The following is a 26411-nucleotide window of genomic DNA, read 5'->3' on the forward strand; positions in this document are numbered from 1 at the left end:
TCATGCAGGGCCTTGTTTGGAGTCTGGCTGCCAGTCCCAGCATGGGAACTGGGAAGAAGGAGCCCTTGGAGGCATTTACCTGAATTCTGGAGTTTCTTGAGAACAGAAGGCTGGGAATTCTAGCTCATATCTTCAAGTGACACCACTCCACACCAAGGGCTGTCACCCCTGGGCTCTGCAGAGCCAGCATGGAAGGGAAGAGGTCCCTGTGTGACATGGCCTGGGATCCTTCGAGCTGGGGGTGACCCTGCCCAAGGAACAGGCAGCTCCTGGGGGAGCCAGCAGTGCACCAGGCAGGATGCTGGGCCACACTTGGGGTCCCTCACCTTTTTAAAGGCAGCACAGTGACAAACTGTCCTGGTTTGTCTGAGCTGCCAGGTCCCAGGACACAGCAGGGAGTGCAAAAAGCCTCAATCTGTTAATAAGGCGGCAATTTTTATCCCTTGTATAAATATATATATATTTATTCAATCTTATATATAAATCTAAATCTATCTGTCTATAAGATTGAATTTTAAAACCTTGGAATAACAAAGCACAATCCTCTTGTATTACTTGACTGTGTAGTTTTTACCTTCTGTTGAAGATGTAATTTGTTTTGATGGGCGCTTAACAGACAAAGGAATATATACTTGATCTTCTTATTTGTATTACAGGCTCCCAAAAAGGCAAAGAAGAAGATAGAAGGTGGTTCCAATGTTTTCTCCATGTTTGAACAAACCCAGATCCAGGAGTTCAAAGAGGTTGGTCACTACTCTGCTGTTCTCTATAGTCTCCTGTTTTTGCTAATGAATAACATAGGTTTTGTTTGTAATCCTTATTCAATTCTCCATCTGCTTTAACAGAACACACAGTTGTTTTCTGAATCATCCCTGTGGTTTTGGCTGGTAGATCATTTTCCTTGTGTGTTTGTTTGTTCTTTCTTTCATTCTTTCTTTCTTTACTTCCCTCACTCACTCCCCTGTTTCTCTCCAGACTTTCAAATAAGTCTCCAGACTTATTTGAAAAGCACCCAAGCCCCCACCCCAAAATAAAGGAAAAGCATCATCTCATCCACTTCAGCCCTGATTCAGGAAAGCACTTGAGCACATGTTTAAAGTTAAGTGGTATTTTAAATAAGAATAGTCTTATGTGCTCAAGTATTGTCCTGAATAGAGATGCCAGGCTGAACCAGGGCTTTCATTACTGCTCTGTTCCACAACAGCAGCAGAAAATATTCATCTGTGCCCTTCTAATGCTGCCCACACAGGAGAAATGAAAATGCCAAGCCCTCAGCTTTCTCCACAAATGCCAATAAAACAAGACAACATGTGGAGATGAAGTAAGCAACTTTCAGCTCCCAAGGGATTGGTGTTCCAGGCACTGTAGGTTCTTTGACCAGTTACCTGTGAGGAGGTAAAACTGATGGGTAGCCTAAAAGCTGGAGAATATTAAAGACAGATAATCTGTTTGATGAGTTTCTGCTCTTTTTCTGTGGGGACAATCTAGAGAGTCCATGAGACCATCACATTCTGCACTGGTTTGTCATTTTAAATTACTCATTAATGATTTTTCCCCCATTTTTTCTAACTCATGTCTCCAAAGCAATTTCCAGTGTCATAAATGTCTGCTCTTTTGTGTTGTGCTTTCACGTGGCTTTCAAGTGTACTTTTCTTGAGGATTCCCACCAGGAAAGCTCAGTGATGGACAAGACCAAACCCAAGGCAAGGCCTGGGAATATGACCCAGCTAAATTCATTTCCCCACAGTCAATGGGAATGTTTGACTCCCTTCTCCCACTTCTCTATATCATAGGAACCTCCATTTTATTTTCTCCAAGAATTACTGTTTGAAGATGGACCAGCACAAAGAACTGGACAGAATGGCATTATTTCATCTTCTTTAAATATGATAATACCAGGAGCATTTCTAGGGGGATGGTGGCAGAATAATGGCAAAGGCATGAGGCAGTGGAGTGGTCGAGTGAAACCCAAAACCATGTTGTGTCTAAGAACTGCATATCTGGGACACATATTTCTGAAAACCGGGTTTGGATTAGAATATTTGTATCTAGAGATTTCAACTAGCTCATCAGCAAATGTTTCAGCGTTGCTGTTATGTTATTTAAAATTCATCCATTACAGTGCCTGATGCTCATCCTGTCTCCTGTGAGCTGCCTGGGTTTGGCTTTGCTCTTCATATCTTCTTTCTCTTTTGCTTCCCAATTATGGGGGATCACCATTTAAAGCAAGGGCAGAACATCTCTAAAGAGTTGGGATTAATTTTTTGTAAGGGGATGGTTTGGAAGGTAAATATAAGATTATGAACATAATGCTGAATGGAGCCTCATGGGCAAACTGGGCTGTGAGCAGTGAGGCTTTGCAAGAAACTGGAGGAGAAAATACCTGAAGATATGTGGAGATAACTTGTTCATGGGAAGAAATGCACCCTGTAGGGCAGCAGACTTTAAAACCCTGCAAGTTACTGCAATCTCAGGGGCACACTGTCTGAAGAAAGAATAATTCCTGGCCATTGCAAAGATACTGTCCCATATTGATGTGCCTGTCAGACAGATAACCAGCTTCAGAGTCATGCCAGGATCAGCAAATATTCCCCATGGCATGACCAGGGGAATTTCAGGTCATTAAAATCTTTCCAAATCAATGAAACATTATAAGTGTGATGGCAGCCAAGAGATGGACACACAAATGGGTAAACAGATAGATGAGCAGTTAGCTGGCTTGGTAAACAATGGTTAGAGCACACCAAGTCTGTGTTGGCTGAAAATAAAAAAAAACCAACTGTTTTTATCTATCAAAAGTTAAATTTTGCCTGACAAGGGTATTTAAGGTCAGCACATCAGTGTCACTCAGAGCACACAGCACAGTCTCAAAGATGCAGTGTATTGGAAAAGGGAAAAAACTTTGAATAAACAATCTTATGGAACTTACATTTCTCTGTACTTTTGAAAGTTCAGCTATCTCTGTGTGATGGATCATTCTAAGGCTCAGGAGGAATCGACTTCAGGTTGATAGCAGAGAGATATCCACAGAAATGAAATGTTTTACAGAAATATTTCAGCCTGATTCAAAGAATGGGGTATGGGGAAGGTATAACCACAGAGCAACCTCTGGCTAAATCTACCCTGACTAAAGCCTCCCTAATTCAAACTTTTATGGGTTAAGAGCTGAATGGCTGGAGCTGCCAGCATTGGCTTCAGCCCAATGCACGCTGCACTGAGCATTAATTTAGTAAGAAGAAGTTTGGGTGGGTTTAATTAAGCCCCTTGCCAAGATACAGTAATGTGTTGAAAGTGAGGAAAGTGCAATGATGTGGAGGAATCAAAGGAAGTTAAATATTCCTTTTTACAGCATGAATATCATCCTTCCATAGACTGATGTGTGTGACTGGAGCACTGTTCTGTGCAATGGAAATGGCAATTCCTGTTCCTTTTCTCCCACAGGCTTTTACCATCATGGATCAGAACAGGGATGGCTTTATTGACAAAGCAGATTTGAGAGACACATTTGCTGCACTAGGTAAACTAACAATTCAATACTTAAGAGATATGCTGTCTCAATTTCAAGCCCAGAAGAAAGGTTGGTATTAGAATGACAGTGGGGGGAGAAATGAGACACACAGGGGGCAAAAGGAAACCTGTTCTGTTTGACCTTCCTCCCTGTGGTGGCTGGCATCTCACTGCAGAGCTCCAGCTGGAAAGTGTCCTGAGCAGGGAGTGGAATGAAGGTCTGATCCCTCCCCTGCAACTATTTCAGAAGAAGCCCACCCAAGCAGGGGTCCATGCCAGGCATTTCTGATTTGCCTCTGAATCCAGGCTTTTTCATCTGGGAGCCATGGAATATGCACTGATTAGCACTGCAGTCATGGACTAGCTGCCCCTCTGCCCACACAAACCCAGCAGGCCTTCATGTGAAGTTCTGTGCTGCTGGGAGTTTGTGTGGGGTGAAATGTGCATGTCATGAGATTAGGTATTGTCCATTCCATGGCTATCACAACCTTGATAATATCAAACAGATTAGAGCAAATCTTCCCAAAGAAAGAAAAAATTCCAGCCCTCACGATCCCAAACCTGGAGTTGTATCCTTCTTGCGGCATTTGAGGCTTGAACAGTGATGTAGGCATTTGGGCTTTTGCCATCTGGAGCTTATTAAAAAGAGCTTGATAAGAATCTTTAGTGCTCCCCGGGGTGGAATCAGACGCCAGCAGAGTCAGTGCAAGGAGCAGAAGCTCCTGAACTCTTTATTGTGACAATGAGGTTTGCAAACTTTGGCCTGTAGCTACTGTTACCCTGAAATATTTATTTCTTAAGGCCAAGTTCTGCTATCTTTCCTGTTCAGTGAAGCCTTTCAATGCCTATAAAGTACATTCACAGCAAATTACCACTCAATTTGAGGAGGGTTGCCAGGGTCTAAATTCTCATCAATAGGGCTGCACAAGGATGGGGAAGGGATCTCATCCATCTGCCCTCTACTCAGAGAGGTGTCTCAATATCCAGGAGGGCAAAGACTGAGACCTTGGATTCACTTCAGTCACTTTGATCTCTGCTATATTAATATCAGTGGGGCCCATATTTCACCTGAGGAAAAAAAAAAAAAAGCCCCAACTCAAAAAGCATTTTATTTGGAAGTTCCCCTTCTCTCGTCCACTGCTGGCCATGTCTGTGTTATTTATCCTTCTTGCTCCTTCAGTCACCCTTTGATCTCAGAGCCAGCTCTGCCAATTTCTTTTTCACTGGGGTATTTGGGAGTTGTGTTCTACCATGTTATTAGCAAAGTTGCACAGAGCCCTGAGCTCCCCAGTGGGAGGAGATGAATGGGAACCGTTTTTTGAAACACAATTTGTGATTTATTATGAAAAATGATCTCTGCTGCAGGTCGTCTGAATGTCAAGAATGAAGAGCTTGAAGACATGGTGAAGGAGGCGCCAGGTCCTATTAACTTCACTGTCTTCCTTACTATGTTTGGGGAAAAGCTGAAAGGTAAGTACCTCTGGGGGATTGGAGAGGTATCTGTCAAAGATCCTCAGCACTGAAATATCTCAGCACCTTGCAAATTACAATAATGTCTCCACAGAACAGTGCTTAGAGGCAAGGAGGGATCTCCAGTTTTGCAGACAGAGGGGAAGAATGAAAGGCTGAGGGACGGTGCAGAGGACAATTCAAAGGTGTGATTTAGCTTACACAAGCTAACATGAAAGGGCTGAGTTGGGGTCCAGAAAGTGATGAAACCTCAGCAGCCTGGAGCACAGTGCAGGGGAGTTATTCACCATCAGAAGGCTCCTGGGCTGAACTCATGCTCATGATCTAGTCAAGGCACTCCCAGTATTAGCTGGTTTTAAGTTTTTTTTAAAAAACCCACCCTTTTTGCCCTCCTTTGTCACATTAAGCAAACATGGGCTTCCCTCATTTTCTGTATTAATTGTAACTCCATGGCCCAGCCTCAGTGTCACTTGAGGTGATTTTGCCATTAGGTGAAGATTTCACTGAATAACCTTTAAAAAGATTTCACAGAATAACTCTTAACCCTTAATGGAGTGGATAAATTGAAATAATTAAATTTCAGTGGATTCTCAATGATAAGGGAGGGGGATTTCATTGCCCCAGAATATATAGGGAACACTGTGGGAAGTTCAGGAAATGTGGGTAGTAAATTTGCTGTGTGAGCTGGTAATTTAATCATGTTTCCTCTCCAGTTAATGGATGGAAACTGCAAGAGGGGGGGTGTGAGGCCAAGACAGAACTCCAGTCATCTTCCTACAGGCATAAGAGAAAGGTGAAAGCCTCCAAAGCAGGGCTGGCCTTAGCCAAGCACATTCCAGAAGTTTGTAAAAATAACTAATGAATAGAAAAATGGAAAAATCTGATCCTATCTTCTTAAAAACATTTATTGTTTGGTTGATGGACTCTGGCTTTGTATTGCTGAACACAATTCCAGCGAAGGGTTTTCTATGCTTGGAATAGAAAACAGAGTGGTCTGAAAGAAAGAATTCATGTAGCTGGTTCTGGAAGAAAGACACTCTTGCTAAAGAGGGCAGGAAGTCTGGGAAGCATGAGGGGTGATGGAGAAGGCTGGCTGAGGAGGGGATTTTACTGCCCAGACATCAACCTGTGTGTGGTACCTCCACCAGGACATTCCAGGTGTCTTCTGGCAGAGTAGGGAGAGCCCTCCTCCATATTCTACCTCCTGGGATATGTGAATGTTTGTTATGGGCTGCCCTGCTGCCCATTCCAATTGTGAGCATGGAAATGAGCTCTTCCTCCTCTCCCCTCTTCCTCCTCTCCCCTCTTCCCCCTTGCTCCATAGAGTTGCTGGAGCTGGCAAAGCCTCTGGCCCTGCCAATCCTGTGGCCTAAAAGCAGAGCCAGCACAGGAAGGTGAATGGCAAAGCAGAGCCCTCTTGTCTGCAGGTTTCCTGTTGGCTACTAGCAAAGGAGGAGGGTTTTTTTAATTTCCATTTGGTGAAGGGAAAATCACAGCTGTGCTTGTCATGCCCTTCTGGTTGGGTTTGTCATGCAAAGGAAGCAGAGCCAAAAGACTGCACATTCCCAATCAAAACTAATTGGGATGAAGAGCCTTTGTAGTGCAATTAGAAAGGGAGAAAGGGCTAGAGGAAGTGGATATGGCAATTTTGCAACACTCTTTATTAGCTAAGTACCACTCAGAGAATTTGGTGAAAGGTGCTTTCTAAGTAAAATTTGTTGTGCTATAATTGATTTCTGTCATAAAGGGGAAGCTGGGATTTTCAGGATGAGCTTTAGCTTTGTATGTTGAGATTATGATGCCAGATGAACAGCTAACAAAACTCGGTTTATGTTAATGCCAACCACATGGAGCTGCTTCTACAGGGAGTCAGAATAATACAATTTGTACAGAAAACAGAGATGCCGCACATCAAAGAAACCACTTTATTTACCAGCTAATCAATAAAGAATGCCTGCTGCATTGCTTCTCTTCAAAGCCAAAGTCCAAGGATATGACAGAGTAGAAAATGTAAAACACAGTAAGGAAAAAAAAATCCCCCCCACAGCGGTGACTACTTAAAATGCAGCCCTCTCCTCAGAGCTGGGGGATGTTTCTCTTCATGGGACAATCCAAACACTCATTAAACACCAATGCCCTTTGTATTGATCACAGATTCATGGCAGTTTGAATACACTGCCTACAGCTTGGCAAAAATAATGTACATGGCCATTGTCTGGCAAGGAGGAGGCCACATAGCCCGAGGTGTGTTCACTATTATATCCTGCAGGAGCCTGCTAATCCTTGTGAAATCTTTCAAACAAAGCAAACTGTGAAGGCATCAGGAGAGTCTGTAGAGCAGGGAACCTTGGCTGGGTTCTGTTCTGGTTCTACCTCTGCCAAACTTTGAAACAAACTTTGAATCCTCAGCCCCTTTGTGTTGTATCCTTTTTTAATCACTCTTTCAGCATACCAAATAGCTTCATTTTGTCCATGGAATCAGTTCATCTGCTTGTAAATTTGGTTTCCTACAGTTACAAAGATTTGTATTGTGTATACTACGGGAATATTTTGAAATATTGGGGAATAGTCAGGAACAGAGTACACAGTGTATCCTTTGGTGTGGGTTGAAAATGAGTCTACTCAGAATCTGCAGCATTACAGAATAGTCAGAAGCCCCAGCCAAGATTAAGGCACTGTGAAAACGAGTCCCTGTCACAAATGTTTTCCAGTCTAAAGAGATGGGATAGATAATGGAAGGAAGAAAAGGAAGACCATTACAATCATTTTACTGCTGGGAACAGAAGGACAGGGATAATAAAGTCATACCAAAAATCTGTGCCCAGCTAAGAGCAGAAGCAAAATCTTCTGAGTAGCCACAGTCTAATTCTTTAAACCATCCTGTTTCTGTAAGTAGCACTTAATGAAGAGACACTTAAGGGGAAGGGCACAGTGGGATTTAGGTGCAGATCACCATCTCAAATTGATCATCCTGTTTCCATTGCATTCCATTGGCATTTGGATTTTATGATGAGCTCCATTTCCCTTAGTGAGGGAAATAACCTCTTCTCTATATGGCCAAGAACAAGTAACATCAAAAAGTGTTTTTACAAGGAACGTACAGTGCAAGATTAAAGGAAGCCAGTGAGGGAAACAGTTTGTTATATTTTCATTTCTGAAAGCCACTAATCCTCTGGGTACTGATATTGGAGACCAGTTCCTGGAAGTTTTCTCTCCTGCAGACATAGAATAGATATGAGTTATTATTTTTAAGCTTCTGAGCATTGAACTATTCACCTCTATTGTTTGTCTGACATGACAAATGCTGCCGACTCAGGGAACCTTTGTCTTCAAACCCACAACTGCAGAATTCTCCATTCTGCACTGTTTTCAAGCGAATGTAATTACTTAGCAAGTATTCTGCAGCCAGAGAAATACATCCAGGCTTCTAAATTATATTTCATTAATTTTAGGCACGGACCCAGAAGAAACCATTCTGAATGCTTTTAAGATTTTCGACCCAGAAGGAAAAGGCCGCATAAAGGCAGACTAGTAAGTTTATTTCCAATCCTTTAGAAGAATAACAACAATAATAATAATTTCAGAGTTTTAAAGAACTGCTTAAAAGCTGCATTTTTCACAGTATTTTAAGAGGCAGAGAAACATTTAGCTTTGTAAGCCAGAGTTAAAAGTCTGGACTGTTGTATGAATGTATTTGTATACCAAAAAGAGATGTTATTGTCTTCAGACATTGCAAGAGCCAACGGAAATATAATCACATGTAGGCCATTAGATAGCCTCTTTTTGAAGGTCTGGATATAAATCGACACATGACTCTTTGTAAATTAACTCCATATGTAAAATTAAAATGAATGTCTGGTGCCTAACTCTCAGTGCTTGACTAAAATGGGAAAGCTACTCCCCTCTTTAAAAAAGTGATCAATTTAATTAACTCTGAGACATGGTTTTAGTGCTGGACATTTTCCTTTTTATGTGTTTATCATTTGAGCCTTCTGCTTCTAGAAATAATTTGCTGTAAAATTCCACTAGATACAGTGAGAGCCAAACCAAATAATACTATTAATAATCTGGCAATTATTGTCAATATGGCTATTTTTAAATAAGGAGGGAGAACTCAATTTGTATTCATGTCCTGTTGCACCAACAAAGCAATGTAAAAGGACTTTAGGAGGTATTTGCACAAATGCAAACCCTCCTTGCACTGCCAGAATGGTGCAAGCAGGACTTTCAGCTGAGTGAGATAAATGATATCAAATCAGGGCAGGAGATGAGGATATTGGACCTATTGCTCCAGAGAAGTGGTTTATATACCTAGATTTATGCATATGTTTAAATTTGTTCATATGCTGAAATTTCCTGCTGAATTTGTGGTCTGTACTTCTACTGCAGCAGCCATTTCAAGTGGATTTTATAAAGCATGATATGTATAGGAAATCTATCAGGGAACCATGAGTTACAAAATTGTATTTACATCAATTATTGCTGCTTATGTTGTGATAGCCTCTGACCAGAACCCCGTGGAGATTTCCATGACATTATCTGCAATAATTGATGAAAGTTAGTTGAAAATGCGAGATTCATGTACAATATTTCTTTCCTTTACCAAGGTGGTTTTCTATGGCAGTACCCCAGTGGGTCTGAGAACTTTTGCAATATGCAAAATAAGAGACAGTCCTTTGAGTGAGAACTTCCAAATTAATTAAACACAAGTGGATGTAGCAATCAATCAGAAGGAACAGAGGGTTAAGAGTTGTCCTGATGGTTTTGAGGTTAACATCACCCAAAGAGCTTGGGAAGAACAGTCAGGGGATCATATCAGAAGTGACTCAAACAACAGAATTAATGTAGCCTTTTGCCAAATAGGGCAGATCACACAGTAGTGAAATCCCAGCCATGAAATACGAACTTCTGATACTCCAGAACCCATGAAATGTTATATTTCCCACCACTATCTGTAACAATATCCTGCATACAAAATCTGCAGCTTGCCACCCTGTGTCCAGATCTACATTCCTTGGATGCTGGAAGCCAGTTGGAGTTTGGGGCAAATTAGGAATGCAGTATCACACTCCAAAATGAAGATGAGAGAGAAATATTTTATTTTTCCTTGATGGAAAAGGTCAACCTTGTCCCCACCCCCACTGCACTGCTAACATTAGAAAATTGTTTTAGTTCATCACCACAACAGAGCATAATGTTTACTTATTAGACCCGAGGGTAATGTTGATCATTACAGAACAAACCATTAAATCAATTCTGTGGATGTCTTTGAGGTTTAACTTCTATTCATATGCTTCCAAAATGTAGACATTTGAAGTTTTGAAATCATTTTTCTGTTGGCTCATGCAGCCATTTCAATGCGACAGTTAATGCTAATAAATAATATTTCTCCGTATTAAAAAATCCTGGAATGTTTCTCTCAAAAACCAGTCATGCTGACCTTTTAATCAGAACTTCATTTTTATGTTCATGGAGTTAACATCCTTCTGGGGATTTTTATGTCTCTTCCCTCTGCGTGTTTTCACCTCTAGTCTGGAAATGACTCACTTAGTCCATGTGATGGTAGCTGGGATGGAGCCTTCTAACCTTTCCAGAAGCTCCAGGAGTTTATAACTTACTTCCAAATTCAATGACAGACTTTGTTTGTCTGCATCATTATACCACACATAAAACCCTTCCCACAGCATGATGTCAAAAAGAGAAAAAGTTCCCAGTCCCATCCTCAGCTGGTGTAAACTGGGGCAGTGTTTGGAAAGGTTGGATGATTCAGTCCCAAATGCCACTTGTGGGGCAGAGTGACTCAGGCCAACACCAACCATGCCTGATGCTGAGGCCAATGAAACTTTTCAGATTTGGGCCAAATGAAAATGGACCCAGGGGGATGGAAGAGGTCCCAGGCATGCAGGACTTTGGAAGTGTTTGGCTGAGCTGGAGGTGATTCTCCCTGTAGCTGTAGAGCTCTGCTCCTTCCCACTCACCTGGTTTCCTCCAAGACAGCACTGTAGGAAAGGCAAACCCAGAGGAAAACCAAAAATGCCCCAGGGATTTCACAGATAATTTTTAAAAAGGCTTTTAAAATATCAGAATGCTACAAGATATTTGTCAATGTAGAAGGAATTGATGTGAGCCAGGACAAGGGATAACATTTAGACTCCTAAGTCAAGGTAAATGGATTTTTTTTTGAGGGGGGGTTTGGTTTGGTTTTTAGGGTATTTTTTGAGAAGAATATAAGATTTCTAAAGAAAACAAGATACAAAACCAAAAAAAAGTACATAATTTCTGGCTTTGGAAATGGTGAGTGTTTGTTTCCCTATAAAATAAATAATGGAAAATGTGCATAGATCCTTTAGTCAGTCCTTCTTCCTTGTGAGTGTGCCAGAGCCTACTGGGCTGTGCATCAGAAGATTATAATTAGATATTTGATCTTTTCTTTTCCCCTAAATACTTTAAGCATGTGAATAGAAGACACACAGTGCCCAGATCTCTTTTTAATTCAGGCTTGTTTGCAATGCAGTTTATTTGTGACTTCTGACAAAACTGCTCTAAGTGCTTCCTTCTATTCACCAAGCTCCTTCCTGGATCACACTTTCATTTGCATTTGCTAATTCTTTTTGTCCAGGGTATATATATCCAATAATCCATATATATCCAATATATCCAGTAATTTATGCTGAGGGGAATGATCTCTCTACTCTTGCAGCCACTGATCATTTGAGAATTTGCCTTCAAAAAATGCAGTCACATACCAAATGGCCAGAGGAACAGAACAGAAACAGAAACTTGAGACAAAGAGATGAAGAAACTTAGCTAACTACAGAGAATGGTGAAGTAATGCAGGAAAAAAATATACCCAATAGCTTAAGCTCTGTCTGTTCCCAAAGCTTGCACAGATATATTCACACTTGTCCTTCTTCATTGTTTTCAATTTTCCCTTTCTGAGCTTCCAAATGTGCATTTATACCAACAAGAGCTGCAAAAGTGTCTGTGCCCCTGCCACAGGCTGGGATGTGTAGCCTTTTCCTGGAAAAAAAATCACATTTGTCAGAGCTGTGAGTGCCATTGTAGCTTTGCCACCCAAACTGTACTTCTGTCTGGGGGACTTTTCTCATGTGCAGAAAGGGAGGATTTACTGTTTTGCCTGAACATCTGCACCCATGGTAGGTGAATTTTGCTCCCCTGCAAGTGTTCCTGGTCAGGCATGATTTCTATTATAAATAGTTTTAAATATTCCCTTTAAAAAGCAGAAAGGACTTCTTCTAGAAGAGCTGCCATTCTCACTCCCCCCACAACAAATTCTTGAGAAAAACAGCCTTTTTTCAAATCCACAAACCAAACCAGATTTCTACATTTGCCTCAGCTTTTGGTTTTTTTTACAACAGACTGCTCACCTGTTATCACAGCTTTACAGTTTGTTTTACTGCTCCAGAGCTGTGTCTGATAATGTATAAATACATTTGGTAGTGACAAAAGGAGACAACTCTGCCTCTTCAGCGTGAATGAAAACTGTGAGATTAATATTGGAATTCTCCTACAGGAAGAGGAAATTATTGGTGTTATTGAAGGGAAGTTTATGTGAATATAAGTGAGTTTATACTGGTGGATGTCCCAGCACGTGGTGCATGTGCTGCTCTCAGTACATGAGAAACTGTGGGAGGTATAAAGACATTTTATGTACAGGGGTTAGACTAGAAACAAAAATAATTCTTCCTGGCTTTTCTATTCACCTCTAAACTTAGGTTAAAAAAAAAAAAAAATTACATGCTCGACTGCCTTCCCACAATGGGTTTAAAACAGAGGGTAAATCAGCTGAGAGTCTGCCCCCAAAATATTCTCTTTGATGTAATTGCACGGGATGCAGATTGTGTGTGGGATAAGCTCCGTGTTCCAGTGCTGTGACTCCAGATCAAGACAGGGCACCGTGAAATACAGCAGGGCTCATGCAGCTCCACAGCTCCTCTGGGAATGGCTGCATGCAAATAAAGCATTCTCGGGTGATGACTGGCAATAGAGGCTCCAGTTCTCTTTCAAGTCCTCTTTCTCATTTCATGCTCTGTTCCTTTCATCCTCAGATTTTACAGAAAATATTCTCTCTTTTGGTTTTGTTAAGTGATCCAAACTTTAAGCAGCAAGTGAGGAAACCTACCATTTTAGGTTAAGATAAGCATACAAAATTGCTGTATTTCAATTACAGTAATAACCTTAAACAATTTTAAACCTCTATAAAGTGTCACAAAAGAGAAATAAGTTGGCAGAGCGAGGCATTGACACTGATGGGTGCCCACAGAAAATCTCTTACAATATCATGTAAGGATTAACAGCTCTAATTTATGCGGTCACACAGATTTTCTTTCATGCAACTTCAGGAGGGATCTTGCCATCTGAATTGTCATGTGCCATTATCACCCTTTAATCAGGTTATTTCGTTTTATTTGAACAGCATCAAAGAAATGCTCATGACACAGGCAGACCGGTTCAGTCAAGAAGAGGTAAGGAACTTTATTCAAAACAGGAATCCAGCTCCAGCTCCTGTTCAGCACTAAGTCCTTGCCCCTCTTTAAATGCATGGATTTAGCTGAAATCCAGCCTGAGAGGAGGTTGATGCCAGCTCTGGCAATTAGAAACAATTCAAAGCATCTCTTCTGAAGAGCTCCATGGCTAAATCAAAGTCAAACAGATTCTTTGGACTCCCATCCAAGTGCAAGTGTGGCCTATCTCGTGCTGCTCCTCCCCATGGGCAGCTGGGCAATTGATTTACTGGAGTCCAAGTGGGTTTGGGTGGGCACTGTGTTCTGGTTTCCATTTCTGTGAGTTACTTGGTTTGAAATCCAAAATGAGGTACTGACTTGGTGGTTTGTGTGAGACTGAGCATAGATTCTGCTGGCTGGGAGGAATTTAGGGGGACTTTACTTTCAGAAGAGGAGATGGAGTGGAGCTGGGCTGTGAATAGAATGGAGACTGGACTGGACATTTATCCACCAGGGCTTACCTGGGTTTCAGGGGGAGAACTCTTTTCAACAGGGAACCTGTGGGATTCCAGCAGGACTTTATTAACCAGATATGTTCCAACTCTGGTTTCAACTTTACTGAGCCAAAGGTAAACTTTTCCATGGTGGTCAAAGGAGCAGGGCAGCAGGGAGCTGAGCTGGGTGTAAAATGAAAAGCTGTTCATGTTGCTGTCCCACAGTCTGTGACACTTCTCTCTGTTTGCTTGGCAGATCAACCAGATGTTTGCTGCTTTCCCTCCAGATGTCTCTGGGAACCTTGACTACAAGAACCTGTGCTATGTTATCACCCATGGTGAGGAGAAAGACTGAGAGCAAAGAGAGGAGCTTCCCCTGAGGTGATGCACCCACTTATTTCATGATGCTCTCATGTACAAGCATCCAGGATGTGAAACCACGTGGTCATTGGAAGAGAACCAATAAAATAATTGAAAATAGATTAAAGTTATTTAATGGTCCTGTTTTTATAAAATATCAAAATACCAATTTTGTGAGGGTTTTTTCCCCCATCTTTTTTTTTCCCTGTCAGTGGTTTGAAATGGAATTTTCTTGATGAACTGGTGCTTTTGTGATTTATTGACAAACCTAATGTTCACCAGATGGTCCATTGGGCACTGCAGTCTTATTTAACCTCTTGTCTTTTATCCATAAGCTCCATGTATTAATTGAGAATTCCTCTAGCTTATTGCACCAGGAAGAGTGTCTGGCAAATAGAATTATGTTCCATTCCACAGCCCCTAGCAATGGAAGTGTAAATAAAACAATCTTAAGTTCCTGTGAATATGCAATATGCCCTCCCCATCTCAGTGATGTGGCCAGTTCCTGAAACCACTTGACTCATTTGCTTTGGTGCAAAAGAGCAGAAATAGTGGAATATTGGCTGTTTTTCTCATGGTAAAGTTCACCTAGGTGCACTGAGAATGCAGGAATAATGAATTTCCTCCTTCAGAGACATCTTTATTATGTGGAGGAGGTTGTCCATGACACAACAGTAACACCTGGTATGTCACCTTTGGCCATCATCCTTGTGTTTCAGGTGAGACACACACACCAAGGACGTGTTTGGCCAAAGATCATCAAGTCTAGGGACAAAGAGGACAATTTGGGAACTGCAGCCCATGAAAGCAGATTACCTCTCACTTTTCTAATCCAAGAGCAGCCTGGGTTTTAAATGCCCTACAGTTTCTTGTATTTAGACTTCTAGGAACAGGACATATTCTGCCTATGTGGAATATTGCATGAGCGCTTCCTGCGTGGGAGGCAGAAGGATGCTGCAGCCAAAGGAAAACAAGCTTCTGCTGTTTTAACAGCTCATGAAAATGCTTTCCTTGTGCATCAGTGCTGCTGGAGCCACAGTCCCACAGACACTGAGAGGAAGAAACAAGCCACTTATTTTCTGTTTCCATCTTCTTATGCTTCGTAGGAAGAGAACTTGAGGGCAATGTGCTGAATGCTGCCCTCATCAAGAGGGGCAGAAATTCCATGAGAAAGCTCTAACATCTGCATGGTTCAGGGATGTGACATTCACCCCTACCTGCATTTTCTGCTGTTCCAGCAAAATCCTGCACTGTGCACTTCAGTAATAGAGAACAACTGGATTGAGAAGGCTCTTAGCACACAGAAAATTAATAAAATAAACTTCCCCTTGCCCCTGCGTGCAGAAGCTGTGTGAACATTCCTGCACCAGCACAGTTTTTCCAGTATAACAAGTTGATTCCAAATTTTATCCAGTAGGAATTAATCTCTTTTAAATATATCAGTGGACACAGCTGGGGCACAACTCACTCCTTTCCTGCAGGAATCTTGCTGAAGATGTGGACAAGGCTTTAACACTTCTTGCCACCTGTTCCTGTGAGAACTGAAGCATCACCCAGAGCTGTCCCTCCCATCACCATGAGCAGCCTCACTGGGCTTTGGTGACTCAGAAATCTTTTTGCAGTACAAGAGTCCACACAACCTGTCCTTCCCCCTCCCGAGCTTTCCTGGACAAGCCCAGCTTTTACCACTGTTTTTTCTCCCCAGAATGTTTTTTCTCACAGGTCTATGACCACTGTTCATGGGATGGAGTTGTAGATTGGCAGTGGGAGGTCATGGAGATTGAGGATTTTCTGTTGGCACAATCAAAAAGGTGATTTATGTATTGAGCTTCTGCTTTAGGCTCTTCTGCAGACCCAAGCAAGTGACAGCTCCTCTCAGCAAAGGACTGAGCTGCTCATGGGGATGGATGGGGTTTCATTTGCAGACCTGATTTAGAAATTTTTTGAGAAGTGGGTCTGTAAAATGCTCTTTTGTGCACAAACACATGTACAAAGTGTAATGCTACCTTGCATAAGCCCCACAAAATCACATTTCCCACCCAGTGAGTACTGAGCTGCAGTCACTCAGGCATCAGATGTCAGACAGTGCTTATGGTTTTTACACTGAAGATTTCAGAATGAGGCTGAAGAGGAGATGAAACAGCACTCAGGCTTACCTTTGGCCTTCAATCCAGAGAGATTTACTTTTCTTCATGCAAGCTAGTAGGCAAAACCGTGGATGATAATGCTCTTGAAAGATGAGGTCACACTTTTCCATCAAAGCACAGTTTTTGATGAGTCCTTTTTCATCTGTAACTGTTGCATGACTTCTTCCAGTGCAGCTTCTGTGACTTCTCAGGCTGATGGGAGTCTGGTCTGAGCAGTTCCACATTTTCCCCTCCCTCCAGTCAGCACTAGGGCTCAAACACACACAGCAGGTGCTGACTGAGAAGAAACCTCCTTGCTCCCTAAATTTCCTTTCTGGACTCTGGGAGCTGGCATCCCTCCCTCTTTAGCTCTGCCTTGTTTGGATCTTGCTGAGGTCACTTTACCTTGCCCTGCTGGAGGCTCCCTCACACCTGCAGATGGGGCAGGAGCAGGGAGCAGTGGGGAGGATTCAAAGCAGGACCACCTGAGCATGGATTAGGTTGAGCCAGGCTTTACCATGAGGAGAGGTTTAGTTTGGATTGCAATTTTGAAGCAAATCACTTGATTGCTCTTACTTACCTTGAGCAACCTGGGCAACTTTTTTGGAGGAAGCTAAACCAGAGGCTCTGCTTGGAATTCAGTCCAAATTCCCTTTGGTTCCTGCTGGGACCAAAGCAGGGTGCAGCTGTGATGCCCTGCAGCACCAAGCAGTGAAGCACCACCAGGGTGCTCCCAACCACCAGAGCTCTGCAGACCCTCTGAAGTGGTTTGTGGCTGTGCAGAGCCCCGGGTTCCAGCTGACCCTGGGTGCCTTCAGGCCTTTTGCACTTCTGCTCCTTCCTTGTTGCTGCACTTTTATCTTGCTTCAAAACCCATTTCTTACTTTTTTTTTTCCTGTCTGTTACCCCAGAATTATGGCACTTGAAGGGCAGTGCAGCTGAGGAGCCTGCTGCAGATTGCTTGAGGAGATCTTTGGACTGGGCTATGCCACCAATCTGGTTGTACCTTGGACCCTTGGACCGACATGAAGACAATTTGGGATTGTCATGCTTCCCCTTCTATAAAGGGGAAGGACAAATGTTCAGATAAGCATCATGAAAATATTCAAGATTCAAAACAAGCCTGTATCAACCCCAATTTAATTTCAATCTCCACTTTCACAGGGGGACATAGGGCTGTGCTCATGGGGTTTGGATGCAGATTCAAATAACCAAAGGGAACAAAGAGCAACGATTAATTCCGCAAAACAGATTTTCACCAAGCATCATTAAAACGATCAGATGGGAAATGAACTTGCATGAACCCTGGCAGTTGCTCTTCAGTGTCAGCCCTTTCACAAACAATTACTATTTGGATGGGAAAAAACAAAGAAGCAGGGTAGAATTGATAATGTATTTTATTAACTCTTGCAAGTTTAATCCCCTAAACCTTTCTGAAACCTTGTGAAAGGGAGAGCAGCCTTTGAAATAGACTGCAGAGAAAGGTTCTCATGAGTTCCCCCAGTTTGTTGTTCTGCTTAGAGGCAGGATTGTTGTTACAAACGTTTGTCTGACCTGCCTAAACCTTGTAGGTAGCCTCAAGTCCAAAGCTAGCCTTAGATTTATGCATTTTTTCCCCCTAACCTAAATCTTTCTGTCTGCAAATTAAGCCAATTTCATCCTTTGCATCCTCTCTGTAATGACGTTAGCACAGTGGAAGCCTGTTTAGTTTTCTTTTTTTTCAATAATCTTTTTCCAACTTTTCCTCCCAGTAATCTTTTCTCCACTCCTAATTTTTCTTGCTCTCTTTAGGATTACCTTAAATTTGTGCGTATTTTGTTTTTAAACATCATATGCCAACTTGGACACAAAATTCCAGAACCAGCAAGATTGGAATAATTATTTCAGAGGTTGGTTGTTTGTAAAAAGCCAAACAAACCAATCCCCCCCCTGTGATTCAGCAGCACTGAAGGTTATGAATGTTTCTAGGCAATGTGGGTAGAAGTTTATTCCAGACCTCTCTTCCTTAATAACTGCTTGTTTCTGATCCCCCTGTAGCTTCTTCTGTCTATCCCAGAAAGTTCCTCAGATCTGATTCCCTGTGCCTCTGTTACCTTGGTAATGTGCCAGCAGGGGTTATCTGAGGACATACCTTGAATTTCCACTATTGTTAACGAGGTGTAGATTGTCTGGAGCCTCCTTTTTCTGTTTGAAAACAATGCCAAGAGCATCTAACATTTTTATCAATAACTTGGGTGATGGGACTGAGTGCAACAAATCATGCTCTTCCCAGCAGTGTCCATGCACAGGATGAGAGGCACTGGACTTGTTGGAATAAGGAAAACCCCTTTAAACTCTTGGATTGTGAACGTGGTCAGATATCAGAACAGCTTGGCCAGATGGGTTGTGGAGCTCCCAAATATTGCTGGAGGTATCCCAAACCCAGCTGGATTTGGCCCTGGGAATCCTGATGCTGCTCCAAGCAGGAGCCTTGGTCTGGACAATCCCCTGGGATGCCTTCCCACTGCAAACCCCTGAGATGCTGATGTTACTGGTGTCAGCCCTGGTAGCACAGCCCAGGGGACACTGCCCTTGCTCTGGGGTGACACCTGATCCATCTGTCCTGCATTTTGAACCCCAGATCCCTCCTAAGCAGCCACACCCTGACCAGTTACTGACCATTACTCCTTGAATTTTACTTTCTTCTAACAGGTAACAACCTTCACTGATCTGGTGGTCACCAGCAGGATGTCCATGAGCCACATCTCTCTGAGCCAGCCTGGGACAATGCTCCTGCCCAAATGTGGAGGGACAGAATGTAAGAGAATAAAGATAGTGCAGAAGGCAATCTCACACCTGAGGAGTTGCAGCTGTACCAATCACCAAAGATTAGGAACAGGCCTGCCCTTAATAGGCTACAGCTGTGTCCAGTAAGAAGTGCTACAAAAGAGTGGGGTAGCTGGGTGAGGAGAGAGTTGGAGTTTGTTGGTTGTGCTGTGAAGAAGAAGTTGTCAGTGCTGTGAGGAGCTGCCCATGAGCAATTACCAAGAAGGTATGGAACTTCTGCAATAAGATGATAACACCCAAGGAGAGGGGATTTCCCTCTGTGAATGGGGGAAAAAACAACTTCAGTCCAGTTGGGTTATGTGCAAGAGTAAATCTAATTGGAGTCCTGGAGGGGACCCCAGGCTTGCACCAGGAAATCTCCAAATCCCATGGGTTGTGAACCCAGGACAGGGGTTCCCAGCTGGTGAAGGAACACTTTGGGCTGCTGGTGCTGTGCAGAGCTCTCTGTCCAGCTGCAGCATCTGAGGGCCCTTCCCTGCTGAGGAGCCCTTTCCCAAACTCAAGGCTTTGGGAGCTGCAGGAGGGAGCCAGAATCTGGATCCTTGAGGGAAATGTGGGCACAGTATTTGAAACAACAGTTTCCTGACACGCTAATCTGGGAAGTTTTATCAAGTTATGGAACTTGGGGGATTCTCACAGGTATTGAGTTCACTTTGGCCACTTGGATGTGGTGGAGATTCAAGGAGGCTGCTCTCTGCAGGACTTCTGAGGCTGAAGGGAGAGAGGTCCTTGAACAGGGATATTGGGGCATTTAAGCTCTCCCCTGATTCAGCCCCTGCAAGCATCTGTCCAACCCCAGTGGTTGTAAAGCAGGAGCCCAGGAATGCTAACTCAGGTATTTGGGGTCAAGCATGGAATACCTCCTTGAGTCCTTATCTGGTGAACTGCTGCCATTTGTTACTGTACATTTCAGTTTAAATAATTGCTTAATGTGCCAGTTGACCTGAGGAACATAAATTTTTTTGCAAAATATATGAGCAGGCTTGTGTTTGGTCAGCTGCTTCAGCAGGAATACAGAGCTCAGATGCCAGGCAGGAATTTTTTTTATAGTGATTAAAAGACAGCAGCTGCCCTTTCCTGGGGTAAGAGGACTTATTAAAAGTGAGGGGAGATCCAAACAGCTTTGTCCCTTTAAGGTTTGGAAGCTGCAGGTACCACCACAGCTGTGATGAGTAGAAAGTTCATGACCAGAGAGTAGGGTGGGATGGGGAGAGGCTTCCTCTAACAGGCCAGAAAGAGATAAATCTCCATGAATTTCCTGGTGAGCCAGTGCCTTTAAGATATCAGTGTAAAAAGGATGCAGATTAAATAGCAGCCAGAAAGGATTGGTTTGTTGTTGGTTTTTTTTAAACTGTAGAACAGGCATTAGCCAGTTTCAGCAAGGATCATGCCCCTCCCCAGCCAGGCTGAGAGTGCAAAGGCTGTGATAGAACTTAATGCTTGGAAAAATAATCCTGGTGTGAACCAAGTGCTGAAGCAGTACAAGTATCCATATTTTGTCTGGAATTGCAAAAAGCCTTATGGAAATACCAGTGATTTCTTTTTAAATTGGTGTTACAGTTCACTCAGCTTTGTACAAACAGGTAATGCTGACATACAGTGTGTTACTGCCCTGGAAAAGGTGGAAAAATCCAGTTTTGTTCCAAGGTGAAACACTTATGTGGCAGTGAGGCTGTCACAGCCTGGCTGCTGGCAGTGACCCCCAGTGTCCTCTCTGCTGTGGCACCAAATGCCACCAGGTTTTACCTTCCCACACTGAGCTACAGCCACCAGCTGGGGGCTCTGGCCAGGGCCCCTCTCCCCGAGGTCAATGTGAGCTTTTCCACCTGCATTTTTACATTAAACTGCAGCCTCATGAGCCCCTGTGAAATAGTTTCAGGTTTGCCAAATTCAAATCCCGATTTGTTAAATGCTGTAATGCCTTTGAGCTGCTGCTGAAGACAACTGGCAAGTTTTTAATGCAACCTGTTTGAAACCTCTTTATTAGCTCCAGTGTTTCTGTACCTTGGGAGATAGAACAGGGGGAGGCACCAGGAGCTGTCCCACAGCTGGAGCTCCTCCAGCCCCAAAGGTTAATTAACAGGGGGTGTTAATGCCAAGGGGCTGCCCTGCCCCAAGGGAGCAGCCAGAGAGGATGAGGAGGGCTCATGCCAGGGCTGCTCCATGTCCTGCCCTGTCCCTGCTCCAGCACAGCCCAGGTGGGGCTGAGCCCTTGGGGTGCCAAGGTAAGCTGGTGGTTTTTTCCAAGGAGGATTTTAATTAGGAGGCCTTGGAACAGCCCAGGGATTGTGCCTGGGGAATGGGTTCTTTGGGGAGGAGGGATGGGAAGGTTGTGGGGGTTTTGTTGTTTTGTCTTCCCTTGGCTGTGAGTGACTTTCAGTGCCCTGTTTAGTCAGCTGTGGCTGATTATATAAAGAAACCCCTGGCTTTTCATATAGCACAGAAAGCTTATCACCTTTTCCAGCCACTACAACGCTCATTAGAGGCCCTGGAAAAACAACCACCTGCTTTTACAGCTAGAGATCTCCTGTGCTTTGTGCTGCTGGGATGGGTGAAGTCCTGGGCAGTGTGTCCTCATGGCAGGGCCTCTCCAGGCTGCCTGACTGTGTACCTGGCTGAAGGAGGGGAAAATAAAAAAATCCTTATTTTTATTCCAGATGGATCCCTCTAGTTGTATTTAAATCTCCAGGTTAAACAGTGCAAAAAATGGAGCAGAGCTCCTCGAAGCCCTCCTGTCATTGGTTTTCCATGTTAGGACTGGGAGGAAAAGAAGAGGCCTGGGCCAGTTTAACTGCTGTGGGTATTGGTGGCATTTTGTGGCAGGGCTGATGTGAGGAACAGGATTTTTGGTGCTTTTTGTTGCATTCAGTGTAGTGAGGGACAGACCAGAGGCCACTTCAGACCTCTGAACTACTTCCTTGAAGAGATCATCCCTCCTCTCATGACCACGGTGCTGGTGGCTAAATTCACCAAAAAACTGGGGAACATTGAATGTGTCCAGCCATTCAAAATTCCTATGGTATCACTCAGTGCTCTGTGCAAGGACCAAGGCATATTTCTTGAACTTTGGGTTAAAAATAAAGCCCCAGCACTGTGTGGGAGCATGGGGGGCTCTGAGGAAATGCCCCTCAGCCTTCCCTGTGCCCTCCCACCAGCCCTGCTGGCTCCCTGTGGGCAGAAAGGGGCAGGAATGGGTTTGGGAGCAGCTGATGGAGAGGAGGCTGAGGCACAGCTTCAGCTGCTCTCACCAAGACAGGAGCAGATGTTCCCAATAAAACCTTGACTCCTCAGATGTGGGTGCCTGGCTGATAGCAAACAGCAGGAGGGCCCTGTGCTATGAGACCACAATGAAGGCTGGGGTGGATTCTCTTGTGTCTCATAAACACTTGAGTTTGGTGGAGCCCTCGAGTGCATCTTTGTCCTTCACCCAGCTGCCTGCACTGTGAAACCCACAGGAACTCCATATCTTTGAAAGCTCTCCCACTCTGTCAGGCTTGGCTGGAGTTTGCATGTGGTTATTAGAGCAGAGGACAGGCAAGTGCATGTTTTATTGTTCTCCATCCCCCCCAGTGTGCTTTTTCATGTGTGTGCATATATCCTGCCACTCCCAAATCAATTTGCTGTTGAATCCTTGCTTTAGTGTAATTTAACTGGCAGGGTTGGGAACTTGGAGGTTTTCATTTCTTTTTCTTCTGGGTTGTTTCTGTCTACTGTTTTAAGAATATTCTGTTGCTCAATAAGGGGAGGTGGAAAATGAAATCCCAAGATCATCTTTTAAAGGATGTTAATGACCATGAATGTAACCAATATAGTTAATAACAGTCCAGGCAGAGATGGAAGACCATTCCCTTCTTTTGAGTAAGGGCCAACAGAGCTTTCTGATTATCCCTGCTAGAGAGGGATCTGGATATTAAAGGATAAGTTATGCTGAGTATTTCCTTCTCAGACCCCTTATTCATTTATGCCTACTGGGTTTTGTCATCTTTAAAGGTGTTGTTTAGCCTGGTTTGAGTTACTTTAAACCAAAAGTTTTAAAAGACAGCTCTTCAATCCATGGAGATGTTTGCTAAATCCCTTTATTAAATAGATGGTGGTTTTCATCTTTAAGCAACATTTGGAAACAAAAGTAAGAATTATTCTTAATTTGAAGTGTGAAAGGGAGGGATGAAGACTTCAGATTTCAGAAAGCTCTGCTTGGTGGAAGGGGTAGCATGTGTTTGGTTTTCTTTAACGTTTCTGATTTAAACATTGGGAGGCTCAACAATGATGTATCATGTTGTGGATCCCAGCATGGAATTCTTGTGGGGGGGAAGAGAAATTTTCTTTCCATAAAGCAAAATCCAGTAGAAACTCCCCATATTTTACCCCTGGAGCAATGAGAAGATAAGGAAGCATCGGGCAGAGGGAGAAGCAAAGCCCTTTGGCTAAAGAGGCTGTTGCCTCCAGGTTCCTTTCAGCTCCACCTCTTTCCTTTGTCCCTGTGTTCCTCAGTCTCCTCCTCCAGCCTAGCTGCCTCTTAACCTCATTAATACTTTGCTTTGATGGTCTTAAATTCTTGACAATTTATTCCAGATGTTTGTTACTTTGAGTGAAATAGATTTCCCAAATTTCCTGTTTACTCTTAATGTCTTTTGTCTTTTTCTGCTTTGAAAGTGTGACATTTTTTTTAACCTCTTAGCAATCCAGACATGTTAGTTCACTGTTCCACCCCCTCTTCCTCCTGGCATCTCCTAAAGTTTGTGGTGCTTTCCACAGAATGCACACTCCTTTTTTTTGTTGTCTTCTTGTGGGGCAATCTTGATCTTTTTCACCTTCCTTAATTCTCCACAGATGAAAGTCTGACTCAAAAGTTTCTTAGGTGTGTTTGGTGTTGCCTTTTTTTTTCCTCTGTGTGTGCACACCCAGAGGAGAGCAAGAAAATTATGGAGAGAGAAAAAATAAAATTCTACTTTTTGACAGACTCCAGACCAAATATCCTTCAAGCATGGGTCTTGCTTGTTCCTTCAGGTGCTTTTCATGAATTACCTGGAGAGCTTTGAGCAGACTGGCACTGCTCCTTGAGCTGCTCAAGGTGTAGAAGTTGTGGCTGCTGTTAACAGGGTTGGCACAATTCCCTGCACCAGGAGTGCAGTTGGAGCAGCACAAGTGACCTGGGAATGGCTGTGCTGTTGGAAGTTCCCCTTATAGCAATAAAAAATGCGTCCGTTTTCAAGTGGGTGTATGGCTTTAATTATTCTGTTGTTTTCTTTAAAAATAAAACCAAAAACGAAACAAATCTTTAATTGAACCAGGTTTTCAAGTACAAAACCTGTGCCTAGACCAGGCCTTAGGCCTCAGTCTTGCAGACACTTTCACAGGTGCTTAACTTTACCATTATGAGTAATCCTATTGATTTTCAACAGCACTGCTCAGGCAATAAAGAGTGGATTTGTATGATCTGGGGCTTACCATGGGGTATATCAGAAGTCACTTTTCTGAAATTAATGGTTACGGGGGTGTAAGAGGAGTGTCCAGCCTAGGATTTAGTTAAAATTAATAAGAGTTTTGCTTGTAGGCTTCCTTTGAAGTATTTAGCTCCCCTGTCTGCTCCTTTGAGTGCTGTATCTTGAAGGCCAGACATTTTTTTGACTTTTGTTATGATAACCTTCAGAATAAATATTCAGGTAGGACTTGGTGTGCTGTGACTTTCTATCTCTTGGCCACTTGCAGCATTCCATGGAGGCTCTTCCAAGTGTCAGTGCCTTTACAGTGTCATTTTTGTAGTGTCTGTCTGACACTGGCTGAGCTCATTTCCAGCCTCTGGATCTCTCTTTTCCGTCCAGTTGCTTGTTTTCATGAAACTTGTGGCAACGTGACAGCTCTGAAACTCCTGTCTCGCTCTCAAATTGGGCTGAAAGCAACCAACTCATTCCAAAGTTATTAAAGATGCATGCTCATGCACACCATGATCATATATATGCAGTATTTTTGAAAGAAGTCAGGCAGAAAAAATAAAAAGTGATTTGATTAGGGATAGATGCATTATAACATTTCATGAGCTTGAAAAAAATCACTTTTCTGTGTGGCTGGTCTTACAAATATGCTTTACCCCAGCTTATCTCTTACCCCTCTTAACAAAAACAGGCATAAGGCTGCTGTTTATGCAAAATATTAGGGAAGGGTTTGCCCCCAGAGGGTGCTGGGGACAGCCCTGAGGCTGCCAGAGCTCCAGAGAGTTTGGACAATGCTCCAGGGATGCCCAGGGTGGGATTGTTGGGCCTCTGTGCAGGGTTAGAGGCTGCACTGGGTGATCCCTGTGGGTTCCTTCCAGCTCAGGACATTCAATGTTTCTATGACATAGAGATGGGGAAACCTTTTTGGAAGCCACAGAAGGAAAATTTCTCTCTTCTCTATCTCAACAATATAAATGTAGGCTTGGCACCAGGGCTGAGAGGGCTGTGCCAGTTGCCAATGCAGTGGGTGAGTCATTTCTGCTCAGGTGTTTGCTGGAGAGGGAAATCTTTGAGTTCTTAGAGAAATACTTGGGGGGAAATGGCCCTGTTGTGTTAAAGCCCCAGGAATCTGAGATACCAGCCAGCTTTGTCCCTGCTGCCTGTGCAGCAAACCACCAAAGGGAACAGGGATTTGACTCCATCCAGCCTGTCTTCCCCTTTAAAAGGACAATTTCAATTTAAGGAGTTTCAAAATAGGAAAAGAAAAACAACAGAACCCCCCTCCCAGGTACTGAGGTCAGGAAGAGAACATGCAGCTTCAGCTGGAGCATGCAGGGAGGGATGTTCAGGGTCAGAGGGTTTGTTCTGAATGGCTGCAGTGCCTTGTGCTGCAATCCCAGCTCCCCAGCTGCTGTTCATGCTGCAGTTGTGCAGGGAATGCCTCAGCTTTGCCTGGCAAGAGCCTCAACTGCAAATTTTGCAGAAATCCTGGTGAATTTCCATTGAGCTCAGCAGGAGCAGGTGAGCACAGGCTTGGTTGGATCCTGCCCTTTGGCACTGTGGGATGCACTGGGGAACCAGGTGAAGATTAAGCATCCCAAATTCTGTCACTGGCTCAATAAACTCCTGAACAAGTTGCTTTTGCACCTGCACATCTGATTTTCTTTGGAATAATTGTGGCACTTTGTTAGGATTCCTGGCACTGTCCCACTGGGTGCTTTGCAGGAGCCT

At 43.4% G+C, this 26411-nt stretch overlaps 1 protein-coding gene across 1 annotated transcript; it reads left to right on the forward strand.

Annotated features, from left to right (window-relative positions):
• The first annotated feature begins 661 nt into the window (after positions 1-661).
• MYL10 (myosin light chain 10) lies at positions 662-14291 on the forward strand. Its single transcript, XM_054647044.2, has 6 exons — positions 662-743; positions 3442-3517; positions 4873-4977; positions 8430-8508; positions 13415-13463; positions 14193-14291. The coding sequence occupies exons 1-6, from the start codon at positions 708-710 to the stop codon at positions 14289-14291; spliced, it is 444 nt and encodes a 147-aa protein (XP_054503019.1). The 5' UTR covers positions 662-707.
• Positions 14292-26411: the final 12120 nt, after the last annotated feature.

This window comes from Agelaius phoeniceus, chromosome 20 (assembly GCF_051311805.1).
Source record: "Agelaius phoeniceus isolate bAgePho1 chromosome 20, bAgePho1.hap1, whole genome shotgun sequence".
NCBI classification, from domain to species: Eukaryota; Metazoa; Chordata; class Aves; order Passeriformes; family Icteridae; genus Agelaius; species Agelaius phoeniceus.

Excerpts from the sequence above, each read along its gene's own strand:
- MYL10 (XM_054647044.2), top strand. The coding sequence starts at position 708 with ATGTTTGAACAAACCCAGATCCAGGAGTTCAAAGAG. Across the intron at positions 8,509-13,414 it reads GGCCGCATAAAGGCAGACTA|CATCAAAGAAATGCTCATGA; the intron begins GTAAGTTTATTT and ends TTATTTGAACAG. Across the intron at positions 13,464-14,192 it reads ACCGGTTCAGTCAAGAAGAG|ATCAACCAGATGTTTGCTGC; the intron begins GTAAGGAACTTT and ends TTTGCTTGGCAG.